The 14,558-nt window shown below is 39.7% G+C and overlaps 1 protein-coding gene across 3 annotated transcripts in view; it reads left to right on the forward strand.

Annotated features, from left to right (window-relative positions):
* Positions 1-14,558, forward strand: part of LOC132384559 (protein TANC2-like) — a 764,460-nt gene that overhangs the window by 707,590 nt on the left and 42,312 nt on the right. For all 3 annotated transcript variants that reach the window (XM_059955744.1, XM_059955745.1, XM_059955743.1), the window contains 3 exons: positions 5,131-5,264; positions 8,255-8,378; positions 9,639-9,814. In XM_059955744.1, coding sequence (XP_059811727.1) covers positions 5,131-5,264; positions 8,255-8,378; positions 9,639-9,814 — 434 coding nt within the window. The remainder of the gene's footprint in view (positions 1-5,130; positions 5,265-8,254; positions 8,379-9,638; positions 9,815-14,558) is intronic.

Raw genomic sequence — 14,558 nt, forward strand, 5'->3', positions numbered from 1 at the left:
TGAATCCACAAAGCAATGTCCCCTTGGATCCCATGCCACCTAAATGTCCATTTAAAACAGATGTGGAGAAATTTCTTTAGCCAGAGGGTGGTGAATTTGTGGAATTTGTTAACACAGGTAGCTGTGGAGTCCAGGTCATTGGGTGTATTTAAGGCAGAGCTTGATAGGTTCTTGATTAGACACGACATCAAAGGTTACGGGAAGAAAGCCAGGGAGTGGGGCTGAGGAAGGGAAAAAAGGATCTGCCGTGATTGAATGGAGGAGCAGACTGAATGGGCCAAATGGCCTTTTCTGCTCCTATGTCTTATTGTCTATGGTCCAATCTACCACCTTGTTTTCATTAATTTTCTTGGTAACCTCCTCAAAAAATTCACATCGGTGAAGCAGGATTTCCTATGCACAAAAGCATGCTGATGCTCCTTAGTTAGCCCTTGCCTTTCAAGTAATCATAAATCCTGTTTTTTTTAAGTCTAAGACTTTTTTCCTCATGTAGTTTCCCTAACTAACTGATGTCAGGCTCATTAGCTTGTAGTTGTCTGGCTTTTCCATACTGCCCTTCTGGAATATGAAAACAATATTAAACATTAGAATTTCCAGTATTTCACTTGTAGGTGATTCAATAAACTTCCTCAGAGCTCCTGCAATCTCTTCCCTTGCTGTCCTTAATACCCTGTGATAGATCTCCTCAGGCTAAGGGGATTTGTCCATCTTAATGTGTACCAAAATCTGTAACACTTCTTTTTTCATGATATGCACATTATAAACGGTTAGCATATACCTGCCATAATTCTTCATCCTCCCCATTCTTCTCTCTCGTGAATACTGATGTGATCTATTCATTTAGGGCATGTCCCTTAGCTCCATGTAAATACTTGTCTTTTGGTTCCTGAAGGTACCTACTCTCTCCCAAGCTACTCTCTTTTTTTCTCACCATATATTTATAGAATGTTTAAGATCTCTCTTCAATTCTAATAGCCAGGACCAGACCATGTCCCTTTCGCTCTTCTAATTACTTTAAAATATCTACTGTAAAATTTGACCTTGGCCAAAGTTTCATCTCTTGGATCCAATTGCTGTACCTGTGTCCTACTGCCTCTGTTTTAACCAATTTTCAGAAATCCCAAGTATTTAATCTCAAACGTGGCACCCGCCAGGGATGCCCCTTAAGTCCCTTTCTCTTTGATTTGGCTATAGAATCTTTGGCGATAGCATTTCGGAATTGTCCTGAATCGACTGGGATTTGGAGAGGGGGTGTTGAGCATAAAGTTTCTCTCTATGCTGATGACTTATTACTCTTTCTCGCAAATCCGTCTACATCCTTACCTCTAATGTTTTCACTTCTTGACCAGTTTAGCCAGATCTCTGGCTATAAACTTAATTTACATAAGAGTGAACTTCTCCCAATTAATAAAGAAGCACAAGAACTAACATTTCATGATCTCCCTTTTAAAGTAGTCCATAATCAATTTACTTATCTTGGAATTACAGTCACAAGGAAGTTTAAAGATCTCTTTCGTGAAAACTTTGCCAATCTTTCATATGCTATAAAACAGAGTCTGGTACAATGGTCACCTCTATCTATGTCTTTGGTAGGTCGTATTAATGTTGTTAATGTTCTCCCCAAATTTTTATACCTATTTCAATCAATCCCAATTTTTATTCTTAAATCTTTTTTTGATTCCTTAGACTCTATTATTTTGTCATATCTGTGGCAGAATAAGCACTCTAGAATTAATAAAATCCATCTCCAAAAATCTAAAAAAGAGTGTGGCATGGCTTTACCTAACTTTCGTTTATATTATTGGGCAGCTAATATACGTTGTGCTACCTTCTGGTCTTTCTTCCATGGCCAACCCGAGTGCCCTAACTGGGTGGCGATGGAGCTGAGCTCCACTAAAGAATTATCTATCTCTGCACTTCTTGGCTCTGCACTCCCTAGCAGTCTGCCCAGATCAATAGCTAATCCTCTTGTTAGACACACTTTGCGTATATGGGTTCAGATCAGGAAATGCTATGGTTTCCAGGGGTTTTCCGTTTCCAGCCCTATTGCTCATAATCACCTTTTTTTTTTACCTACTACATACGATTCAGCATTCCAGGTTTGGTATAGGAAGGGCATTAGACATTTTGAAGATCTTTTCATTGATAATCACTTCGCTTCTTTTCAGCAGCTCTCTGTTAAGTTCAATCTGCCCAATGCTCATTTTTTCAGATATCTCCAAATCAGACTCTTTATTGCTCCTTTAATTCCTAACTTTCCTGAAATGCCTGCGAAAAATGCTATGGACCTATTTCTTTCCATGAATCCACTAGGTAAAGGCTTAATGTCAATCATCCGAGATAAACTAGCAGCCTTACGACGGGCCCCCATGGATAAAATCAAAATGGCCTGGGAGCAGGATTTAAATATCTCCTTATCTGAAGAGAGCTGGGATTCAGTTCTCAAATCGGTTAACTCAACCTCTCTTTGTGCTCGCCACTGCCTTTTACAGTTTAAGATTGTTCATAGAGCCCATTTGTCCAAATCTAAACTATCTCGATTCTACCCTAGCGTTAGTCCGCTCTATGATAAATGCAAGAGGGGCGTGGCCTCTCTCATCCATATATACTGGTTCTGTCCTAGCTTGGAGAAATTCTGGAAAGATGTCTTCACTACGTTATCGTGTATTCTGAATCAGCACCTAGAACCAAATCTCTGTTCGGTTTTTGGGGCGAGATAGATTTATGTCTGGGTCCGACCAAATGCCGAATATTATCCTTTGCCTCTCTCCTGGCTAGACGCTTGATCCTCCTTAGATAGAGAGATGTTGTCCCGCCCACTCATGCTCAATGGCTTAACGACATAATGGCCTGTTTGGACCTTGAAAAAATTCATTATTCAGTTCTTAATTCGGACCTAAAGTTCCATAAGGTCTGGGGACCTTTTATCGAGTACTTTCATAACCTTCCTCTTGACTAGGGTTTTTTTTCTTTTCGGTCCCTTGCTTTCAGCTCCTTTTTTTTCTGGTAGAAGGCATTATTATCCTCTTTTGCTGAGTGTATTCACAGTCTGGGAGTTTGGCTGTCCTGACTTATACTCTCTATATTGTGTTGTGGGGCTTGGGGAGGACACTAAGCTTACTTGTCTTTAATTCAGGTGCTTTTTTTTTTGCTAAATTCTCTTCCTTTGTAGTATATTGTTATTGTATGCTTAATTTTGCACTGTTTTAATGTTCCTCATTGGGATTTGGGGTTTTTAATTTGTAAAATGTTTTGAAAAACTAATATAAAAAAGTGAAAAAAAATATATCTACTGTATAAAACTTCAAAAGCCTCACTTGATAACTATTTCTTATACCTGACATGCATTTCCTTCTTTTTCGTGAACAATGCTTTAATTTCCTTTGATAATCAAGGCTCCCTAATCTTACCATATCTGCTTATTGTCCTTACAGAGACATGCTAATATTGAACTCTTACTGTTTTACTTTTAAACACTTCCCACTTATCAGATGTTATTTTTCCCTCTTGCAGATACTCGCAGTCTAATTTTGCCAGGTGCTTTCCTGCATCATTGAAATCTGTCATCCCCAATTTTAGACCTTAATCTTATCCTTTTCCAAATCTGCCTTAAAGTTTACTGAATTGTAGTTACTGTTCACAAAGGAGCCCTCCATTAACACTTCCACCACTTGCCCATCCTCATTACGTCATGGGAAGATTTCTTTCTATGCTGCATTCCCCTATCCCCACCCATCTACATGTTAGACCTGTGAAACAGATAAGAGGTGCTGACTTCCTCATGAAAATCTGGCTTTTTTAGCATTTATGACTGAACTTGTTATGACAGGGGCGTGGTAGCATAGTGGTTAGCACAACGCTTTACAGTAGCAGCGATCTGGATTTAATTCCCACCCCTGCCTGTAAAGAGTTTGTACATCCTCCCTGTGACCATGTGGGTTTTCTCTGGGTTCTTCGGTTTTCTCCCACAGTCTGAAGACGCACCAGTTAGTAAGTTAATTGGGCATTGTAAATTGTCCCATGATGAGACTAGGGTTAAATTGGGGGATTGTTGAGTGGCACAGCTCGAAGGTCCAGATGAGCCTACTCCGTGTTTTATCTCAATAAAAAATTTTAAAACTTTGGAATAATATAGAAGAATGTAGAAGTACAACATGGCCACTGTCTGAATACATGAAAGATTTATTATTATTTCTTTCTTCAGCAGTGCTTATTTCCCAATTTTCAGTTTAGGACAAGAGGTATGACATTAGTAGCCCTATGACGCTGTTCCCGTAATCTCAGAAGGGTTGGAAAATCATGCACAGACACTTCGCAATTTCCTTCCTTAGCAAACTCACAGGTTGATTGCTTTCCATTTTGAGTACAGCCAATTTTTAAAGTTTGTCCTATTTATCTATTTTCTTATCTTAACCCATTCATTATCACTGAAATGTTTTCCTTTAACACGATATAAGTAGTAAACTCTTGTGAAAACAGGTCCAATGTACTGTCATTTCTAATTCATTGAACAAGTTATACCACTTACATTTCTTGATAATTTTGCAAAATATTTTAGAATTTTAGGCAATATGTTGAGGACGACTGAAATACATGAACAGATTTGGTGCTAACATGTTTATCACCTCAGTGATTTATTATATTCAATAATTTCTGTTACTTTTATAAGCTGCTAGACTGTAGAATATTGTGTATCTTTCTGGTAACATAGTGCAAGAGCTTCTGCTGGAAAGGTACTGATAGGAGCAAAGAAGTTTGTATGTCAAGAATAAAGGAAGGTTAAATAAATTAAGGATGGTTAAGTAAATTGGGTTGAATTTCTCCAGAGAGAGAAAACATTACTTCAAAGTGACTGAAATGGTGAATGTGAAGGTAATTGAAAAGGTTAATCCCAGCAAACCTTGTTTTACTTTGATAATGGGTTCATGTTTCACAAGGCAAGGTGCCAGATGAAACATCTTCTAAAAATAGGAATCAATTATTGAGCTATCCATTGAAACGGGCAATAGTGGTGTGCTCTGGAAGCAGTCTGAAGCACACTGATTTGAATGATGTGACTTGTTGAATTCAGTGAACTTTCTATTCAAAATTCCCACACCCTTCTGAATCCATGCACTTATATGCTCTCAGCACTGACTGCTGCAGCCGGACGAGGAAAGCTTGAAGTATGCAGACTGCTTTTAGAACAAGGAGCTGCAGTGTCGCAGTCTAACCGGCGAGGGATTGTCCCACTCTTCAGTGCAGTGAGACAAGGACACTGGCAGGTGAGTTGACTTAGTTATGCTGTAACATATGTTTTCCATCCATCCCTTGTATTTCTCAAGATGTCATCCAGCTAGTGGAACTGCATCTGCCTGCACTGCTCTTTGTGCGCTTATAACTAAAGAATCGCCAGTACTGGTTATCATCCCATATTTGCACTATTTTCCTCTGTGCTCCCATGTGTACAGTCCAGGACTCTTCTGATTTTTCATCCACATTAATGGTCTGCTCAAATATAAAGTTAAACTTTGACCCAAGCCTAGCCTGGCCACAACTAAGCAGAAGCCAAGATTTTATTTTGATATCCAATCCAATCCAACGTAATGCATTTATTCAGTTCCTATTTAGCTCTAATCTGCATGTATTGCCCATCCCTAATTGCTCTTGAATAGGTGGTGACAAGTCACTGCCCTAAACTGCTGGAGACCTCTGGTACGGTACTCCCACCATGCTTTTTGGGGAGGAGTACCTGTTCCAATACCCAGCAGTGATGGATGAAATGGCAATATATTTCCAGGTTCAGGTGGTGTGAAACTTGGAGGAGAATTTACAGATAGTTATATTCCTATGCTTCTTGTCTCCTTGTCCTCTTTTTTGGTAGATTTTGCAGGTTTGGGAAGTGCAATCGATAGCTGAGGCAAGTAGTTCAAGTACATTTTATGGATGGAGCATACTGCAACATAGTGGAGTGTTGGAGGAAAGATCAAATATTTAGTTAGGTGAATGGAGTGGCAATCAAATGGTTAACTTTGTCCTGGTGTTTAGCTTCTTAAACAGTGTTTATTCAGGTTAGTTGGAAGTATTCTTGAAGGCTCCTGGTATATCTTGTCAATGGGGCAAAGGCTTTGAGGCAGAAGGGTTGTCATTTTAGCAGGATATCCAGTTTCTGACCTGCTAGGATAATGCAGTTGACAGTGTCTTGCTGGAGAAGGCTGTTGCCTGGTACTTCAATGAATGCAAAACTATTTGTCAATTAAACTGATAAAACCCAGTCAAGGACTCCAAGAATATTCCTTTTCTTGATGTTGGCTTGGGCCAGCAAGAGCGTGCTAAAAGAAAGATTGAAACATTCACATCCATGTTCAGATGAAAGTGCTAGATTAAGGACCTATTCCAGTAATTCCCTGAGACTATTATCATTGAAGTCGGTCTCCAGCCAATTTGATTTAATCATCCGAACCAGAGAATATCCTGGCTTTAATATTAAAATCTTATACTCCAGAACTAACTGTGCTTCTAGCCAAGCTGTTTCATTACAATTACAAACATTGCATCTGTCTGTCAATATGGAAATTTGTCAAGCTATGTTATGTTCACAGAAAAACCAGGACAAATCCAACCTGGTTAACCGTTGTCAATCACCAATGGAAGTTGTTATCCGCAGTGAGGTGGAACTGAGACTTATTCACCAATAAGGTATTCATTACTGCCAGGTTTAGGTTTCAGCAGGACAACTTGTCCTCCCTGTCTAATTATAGCTCAAAGATTAACATTCTAGAGGGGAAGTAAGAGTTACTGCCTGTGTCATCAAAGTGGCAATTGACTAAGTGTGGCATCAGGAAGCAAAAAAAGGGGAAAAATTCCAGTGTCATACTTTGACTAAAGCTGATGGTTATGTCTCTTGGACATAATCATCCCAGCCCAGAGCATTGCAGAAGATGCTCCTCACCCTGACTCCAATCATCTTTATCTTCATTAATGATCTGCCTTACTTTAGGAGGTCAAGGAGTCAGAAGAGGGATTGTTAGCTGATGATTTCATAATGTTCAAATCTATTCAAAACTGTCAGCAAGGTTCAGGTAATATTAAGCCATGAGCTGATAAGTACCGCATAACATTTGTTTCTCCAAAATGTCAGACAGTGACCATCTCCAACAAAAGAAAATCTAACCAGTTTTCTTTGACCTTCAGAAGAATTACTACTTCCAAATCCTTCATCATTAACATCCGGGTGGTTGCCAGCGAAGTTCAACCAGACTCGCCACATAGTTGCCATGGCTACAAGAGCAGATCAGAGGTTGAGTATCCTGTAATAAGTCACTCACCTCCTGATATCCTTGAAATTTTCCATCATCTGCAAAGTGTGATTAAGTACTCCCTGCTTACCTGGATAAGAAGAAACTGAGTACCATCCAAGATAAAGCAGCCTGTGTGATTACCACTCCATCAACTACCTAACATTCCTTCCCAACATCATTCGTACACAGTAGCTGTGGTGTGTACCATAAAAATGCCCTTCAGCCTACATTTTCAGCACTTCTCAAACCTGCAATCCCAACCAAGAAAAACAGGGTCAGAAGGTGTGCAATAATATCTGCTTATTGTCATCCAAGTTGCAGAAGTTGGAAGTGTATTGCCATTCTTTCACTTGCTCAAAATCCTGCAATTCCCTACCAGTAGAACCATGCCATTACTTTTCACCAAAGTGCAGATCAAGAGGGTGACTCAGGCTATCTTCTCGAGAAATTTGAGATGGTCAATAAACACAGTGATGCCCAGGAAAATAAATTATTTTGTAAATGCTGGATCCTAATTAAACAATGCATCAATTCCCTTCATAGTTTTAGCTACCCTACCTCTGTGATCTCCTCCAACCTTATAACTCTCTCAGATATCTCCAATCCTCTTTTTCTGGCCTTTGGTCATCCTTGATTTTAATTGTGTCTTCAGCTGCCAAAAATCCTAAGAGCTATACTTCCTTTTCTAAACTTCTCCACCCTTCTTTTCCTCTTTTCTCCTTGAGTATGCTTTTTTAAACCACCTCCTTTTGACCAAATTTTGGTCTTTTGCCTAGTGTTTCCTTAAATGGCCCAGCATTAGATTTTGTGTGAAAAGCTGTGAAACCTCTTAAGATGATTTTTGCTAAGTAAGGTGCTCAATGAGCAGAAGTTGGTGCTTTGTGTGTTTTGCTGCTTCATGAGAATATCTATTATTGAATTTTCATAAAATTACAAGCTGCTTTGAATTAGTTCAATATTGTTTATGTTTTCAGATAGTGGACTTGCTGCTAACTCATGGTGCGGATTCAAATATGGCAGATAAGCAGGGTAGAACCCCTCTAATGATGGCGGCATCAGAGGGGCACCTAGACACGGTGGAATTCTTGCTTTCTCAAGGTTAGTTTTGAAGAGAGATTGTTGAGAACACCATTCATATATTTATTCTCTCATTTCAAAAATGGTAGTGTTCTGTGTAAATATATTAATCATAAATGCTAATTTGTATAAAAATAGTTTTTGCTCCAAATTAGATGGGATCAAATTAGCAGAAGAAATGGGAAGTACATCACACTGCTTCCTGTCCCACTGATGTATTCTGTCCCAGACCATGTTAATTTCTGTTCACGTAAGATCATTCTGCATTTGTAAACTCAGGTATTGAAGTAGATAGTGGTGTTTCTGAGATCATGGCTGATCTCCATTCTCTTCATTCCTCTCTGCCATTCCATCCATCCACCTTTTCTCCATATCTCCATATCTGTGGCGTACTTGTCCAAGAGAATACCTTTGATCTCAAAATCATATTGACTCAGCATGTCACACTTAGCAACAACTCAATATTTTATGATCTCCATTCCATAAAGACTCATGGGAAATAGTGCTTTTCCATTAACATAGTGAGCTTAAAAGTGCCACAGTAATAAATGTAAGTGTACATTATATTAAAACGTTAGCATTGAAGGTACTAGGTAATAATGGGATGGAGTATCACTTACCTTCTGATGAAAGATTAGCTTTATTTGTCACATATACATTGAAACATCAAAACATACAGCAAGATGTGCTGTTTTGTGTCAACAATCAACACAGGCTGAGGACATGCTGGGGGGCAGCCCACAAATGTTGCAATACATCCAGCGTCACGTAGCATGCCCATAGCTTACTAACCTGAACCCTAACCAGTGCATCTTTGGAATGTGGAAGGAAACTGGAGCACCCAGACAGAATCCACATGGTCATGGGGAGAATGTACAAACTCCTTGCAGACAACAGCAGGAATTGAACCCTGATTACTGATACTGTAAAACTTGGTGCTAACCACTACACTACCATGCTGATGATAGGTTACTAGATGCACATTGTTCAACTTTTGTAACTGATTACAAGACATCTGTGTTCTATGTGTATTTCATAGAATGATATTGAAGAAAATCATTGCCTCTAAGTCTTTAGTTTATGTATACTACCAACACCAGGAGGCAATTCACATTTTTATTTACTGCAAAGGCGTTTGTTCTGTTACTGCCACATATGATTCTATCAAACCAAGTAAGACCAAGATGATCAATGTTTTTTTTATTTCCTGTTGTCTTAAACATTACTGAATTTATTGCCAGATGATATCTATGTAGCCATTGCACATTCTCTGTTCTACAGGAGCAGCACTTTCATTAATGGATAAGGAGGGATTGACTGCCCTCAGCTGGGCATGTCTGAAGGGTCACCTGCCTGTAGTTCAGTCTTTAGTAGAAAGGGGTGCTGCAACTGATCATGCAGATAAAAATGGACGGACACCTCTGGATCTTGCAGCATTTTATGGTGATGCAGATGTTGTAAGTATCTCATATTTTAACACTCCATTGAGACAAATGCTCAGTGTAGTTTATCTTTCGGTGTCCTAGAATATCACCTTGCATTCTCACTTCATACAGCTGTACCAGAATCAAAGATTGGGATATGGAAACTCTCAGCCTGGGTGGGTTGCTTCATAAGGTGCATTGTTAGTTTGTTTTTCTCAGATTTCAAACTCAAATAATCTTTTTAAATGACAGATAGGTCAGAATATAAAAGCTTAATACATTGTTTGACCAGATAAAAAGACCTTAATTAGATTTGGATATCGCAGTATTTTTGTGCATCCTTACAAGGATTAGCTGTATCCTGAGTCATGAAAGTAAATACCTTTAACCAATTCCTTGATTGGTATGAAAATGGGAGGGCAGGTCTTTAGTTATCCCAAAAACACATCCACCCTTGTGCCACACAGTTTAATCCAGGAACATAGCACATTGACGGTCACAACTATATTCTCAGAAACATTTTGCCAATCTGTGAGTCTCTCCCTTCATCTTCCCCATATTCAAAAAATTGTGGGAGCTGCTTGTAGAGCTCATTGAATCACCGTTGGCATCTTTTGACACGAGGCAATTTTTTAAAGAAAAATATTTGCAACATACTAAAGAGTCTTTTAAAACATTGAGCTAATTAACGTGAATAAAAGAAAGCTACTTATCTTGACCCTAGCAGACAATTTCTTCTATTCAATTGAAAGGAGACTGCTATGCTTGCCCTGTGCAGGCTCAGCAGCCTGGTAGCTGGGAAACCTACAGAAGGTCACACTGACAGCACTGCAATACTGGATTTTTGTCAGAATACCCAGGTAGGTCCCAAGATTACTGCTGGTAGCAAGAGAGGAGATCTGCTTTATGATTACTGTATATTTTAAGCTTAAGCTGTTCTTGCTGATTTGTCTGGCATCAAAATCAATGTCAAGTTTATGGTCACATGCATAAGTACACGTATGCACAGGGGCAATGAAAACTTACTTGCAGCAGCATCACAGGCACATTGACAATTTAAGAGACATTTAATATGGTTATAAACAGATTAATGGCAAGATAATGATGAAATAAATCTATTCTTAATGGCGTTTTATTCAATATATGGTGCTAACTTGAATGATACTCAGATTCTCTTTCTGAATTGCTGATACAGAACCAGAATACTCAGAAAACTAATATTCAATGAATTAGTCACTGGGTCGGATACTGTCACCCTGACAACTTGCTGATCTTATAGACATTTGGAATGTGGTTGAGTTATGTCTCTCACTCTTCCTCCTGTTTTGTTGTTGAGATTTTATTCGACTTTTAATTCCTTTTAATCCCTTTTGATTTTAGAGGCATAGTTATACAGCACATAAACAGGCCCCATGGCCCATCTCATCCATGCTGACCAATGTGTTTACCTGAGCTAGTCCAATTTGCCTGCATTTAGCCCAAATACCTCTAAGGCTTTCATATCCATGTCCATGTCTAAATGTCTTTTAAATGTTGTAGTTGTACCCATCTTTACCACTTCCTCTGGCAGCTCATTCCATATATCCACCACCGGCTGTGTAAAAAAAGTTGCCCCTCAGGTCCCAGGTAAACTTCTCCCCTCTCACCTTAAGTTTTAGATTTGCCAACCCAACCTAAGGAAAAAAGACTGTGACCATTCACCTTATCTGTGCCCTCTATGATCTTATACACCTCTAGAAGGTCACACCTCAGCCTCTTACTTGAGAGAAAACAGCTCAAGTCAGTCCAGTCTCTCTTTATGATTCAAGCCATCCATGGCTGGCAGCATCCTTGTGAATCTTTTCTGCACCATTTCCACCATTAATGGCATCCTTCCTATGATTAGATGACCAGAACTGCACACAATACCCCAAATTTGGTCTCATTAACATCTCGTACAGCTATCACATGAAGTCCCAACTCTTATACTGAATGCCCTGACTGATAAAGGCAAGTATGCCATATGTCTTCTTTATCACCCTGTCTAATCTGCGTTGCCACTTTCAGGGAAGTATATACAGTGGATTCCTGTTAATTGGGACACATTGGCACCAGTATGTTTTGGCCCAATTAAGCAGCTGTCCCAATTAGCCAAAGTTTCATGAAAATAGTTTTTAAGAAAGACAAACTACTGTTTAACGGAGTAACAAATTATGTATTTAAATGAAATACATAATAAATTAGAACTCTACCAATATTACTCATCACCACTATGTGCCGTGTCGTATGACGTGGGCGATCATGGTCTTGACCATGATAGCTCTTGGCAAATTTTTCTACAGAAGTGGTTTGCCATTGCCGCCTTCTTGACAATGTCTTTACAAAGCGGGTGACCCTAGCTATTGTCAATACTCTTCAGATATTGTCTGCCTGGCATTAGTGGTCTCATAACCAGGACTTGTGAAATGCATCAACTACTCATACATACAACCATCCACCACCTGCTCCCATGGCTTCATGTGACCCTGATCGGGGGCTAAGCAGGTGCTACACCTTCCCCAAGGGTGGGCTGCAGGCTAGCGGAGGCAAGGAGTGCTTTACACCTCCTTTAATAGAAACGTATCTCCTGCGACCCCAACCAATATAACTACAGTGCTATAATACTGTGTATTAGTTCCTAGTAGTTATCGACTGAGGAATTCATTCAGTGTACGCTGCCATGTTTTTTTTTATTGACTGTAAATGAACAAAATCAGCACAGGTACCTAGTGCAGATAGTGGACTGCCTTCATTGCCTTCCTGCAGGAAATACTATCAAAAATCACTGCTTTTCAATTTGGTGTCTGTTGGCCCAAACGAATAATGTAACACAAGCACATGCAACTGATGCTATTTAAAAACTGTTTGCTCTAAGCACGCTGTATTGTCTAACGGCGACTTAGGTGCACACGACTGATACTAGATAGAAACTGTTACATAAATCTTCATTTTCATTGTAACATTCAAGTTGATTACCGATATCTTCAAATTCTTCGTAGTTCCTGACTTGCTGAAATAGTGACATCATTTTCACTCCGGCCCGTTTCTTGCATCTCCAAGCCTGAATGCTTGAAACCACAGTGAGCAAAACAGTTCTGAATTGTCTTACTGCTTATTTCTTGCCAAATATCGGTGACAAAATTGCTGCTTTTTGAACATAAACATGCAACTGACGCTGTTTAAAGACTACTCACTCTAAGCACGGTGTAGTGTCTAAGAGCCATGCAAGTACACACAACTGACTCTAGTTAGAAACTGATTGGCAACAGTCACCTGCCCCAGTTAAGCAGCATAGCATCCCAAATCAATGAAGGGAATCCTAGCTATTTTCTTAATGAGTTTTTTGTTCTTTAAGAGTTGTCCCAAATAAGTGGCTATCCCAATTAAGCAATGGCCCACTTAACTGGAATCCACTGTACTTGTACTCCGAGGTCTCTCTGTTCTACAACGCTCTCCAAGGCCCAGCCATTTACCATGCAAGTCTTGCCCTGGTTAACTTTTAAAAATGCAACACTTTTCACTTGTTCGAGTTGAATTCCATTTGCCATTCCTTGGCCCACTTTCCAAGTTCTAAATCCTGCTGTAATCTTAAATAACCTTCCTCATTGTCCACCATACCACCAATTTTGGTGTCATCCACAAACTTAATAACCACAGCACCTACATTCTCATCTAACTTGCTAATATAGATGACAAACTAAGAGGCGACCTGGCATGGATCTCTGTGGCACACCACTGCTCACAGGCCCCCAATCTGGAAAAGCAACCCTCCACTACCATCCTCTGTGTCCTAGCACTGAACCGATTTTGTATTCAATTGGCTAGCTCTCCCTGGATCCTATATCATTTAGTCTTTCGGACCATCCTACAAAGAGGGACCTTTTCAAAGGCTTTGCTAAAGTGGTTTTGTATTCATACCTATGCATTACAAGAAAAAAATTACGCATGCTAGGACCCTTAACAGCATTGATATCCAGATAGATCTTGGGGTGCAAGGCTGTAGCTCCCTGAAAGTGGCTTCAGAAGTTGATAGGGTGCTGAAGGATGCATATGGTATGCTTGCCTTTATCAGTTGAGGAACTGAATTCAAGAGTCAGGAAGTTATGTTGCAGCTTTATAAAACTGGTTAGGCTGCATCAGGCATTTTGCATTCAGCTCTGGTTGCTCATAGAAAGAATGTGGAGGCTTTGGAGAGGGTGCAGAAGAGGTTTACCAGGGTGCTGCCTGGATTAGAGGGCAGGTGCTAAACTGAGAGGTTGGAAAAACTTGAGTTGTTTTCTCTGAAACGGCAGAGGCTGAGGAGAGATATGACAGAAGTTTATAAGATTATGAAAGGCATAGACAGAGATAGGTGAAATGTCCAATACTAGAGGGCATGCATTTAAAGTGAGAGGGAGAAAGTTTCAAAGGATATGTGCTGCAGATGTTTTTTACACAGGAATTGATGGATGTCTGGATTGCTCTGCCAGGGCTGGTGCTAGAGGCAGATACAATAGTGACATTTCAGAGGCTCTTTGAACAGGCACAAATATATGTAGAAAATGAAGGGATATGGACCATGTGCAGGCAGAAGCAATTAGTGTAATTAGACATCATTAGCTTAATTAGTTCAGAACAACATCATGATCCAAAGGACCTGTTCCTGTCCTGTACTGTTCTGTGTTCTATAGCAAAATTATGAAAAATACCAAGTTATGGAGCAATATAGCACAGAAGCAGGCCCTTTGTCCCACTGTATTCATGTCAGCTCTCAAGTCAC

This window comes from Hypanus sabinus, chromosome X1, assembly GCF_030144855.1.
Source record: "Hypanus sabinus isolate sHypSab1 chromosome X1, sHypSab1.hap1, whole genome shotgun sequence".
NCBI lineage: Eukaryota > Metazoa > Chordata > Chondrichthyes > Myliobatiformes > Dasyatidae > Hypanus > Hypanus sabinus.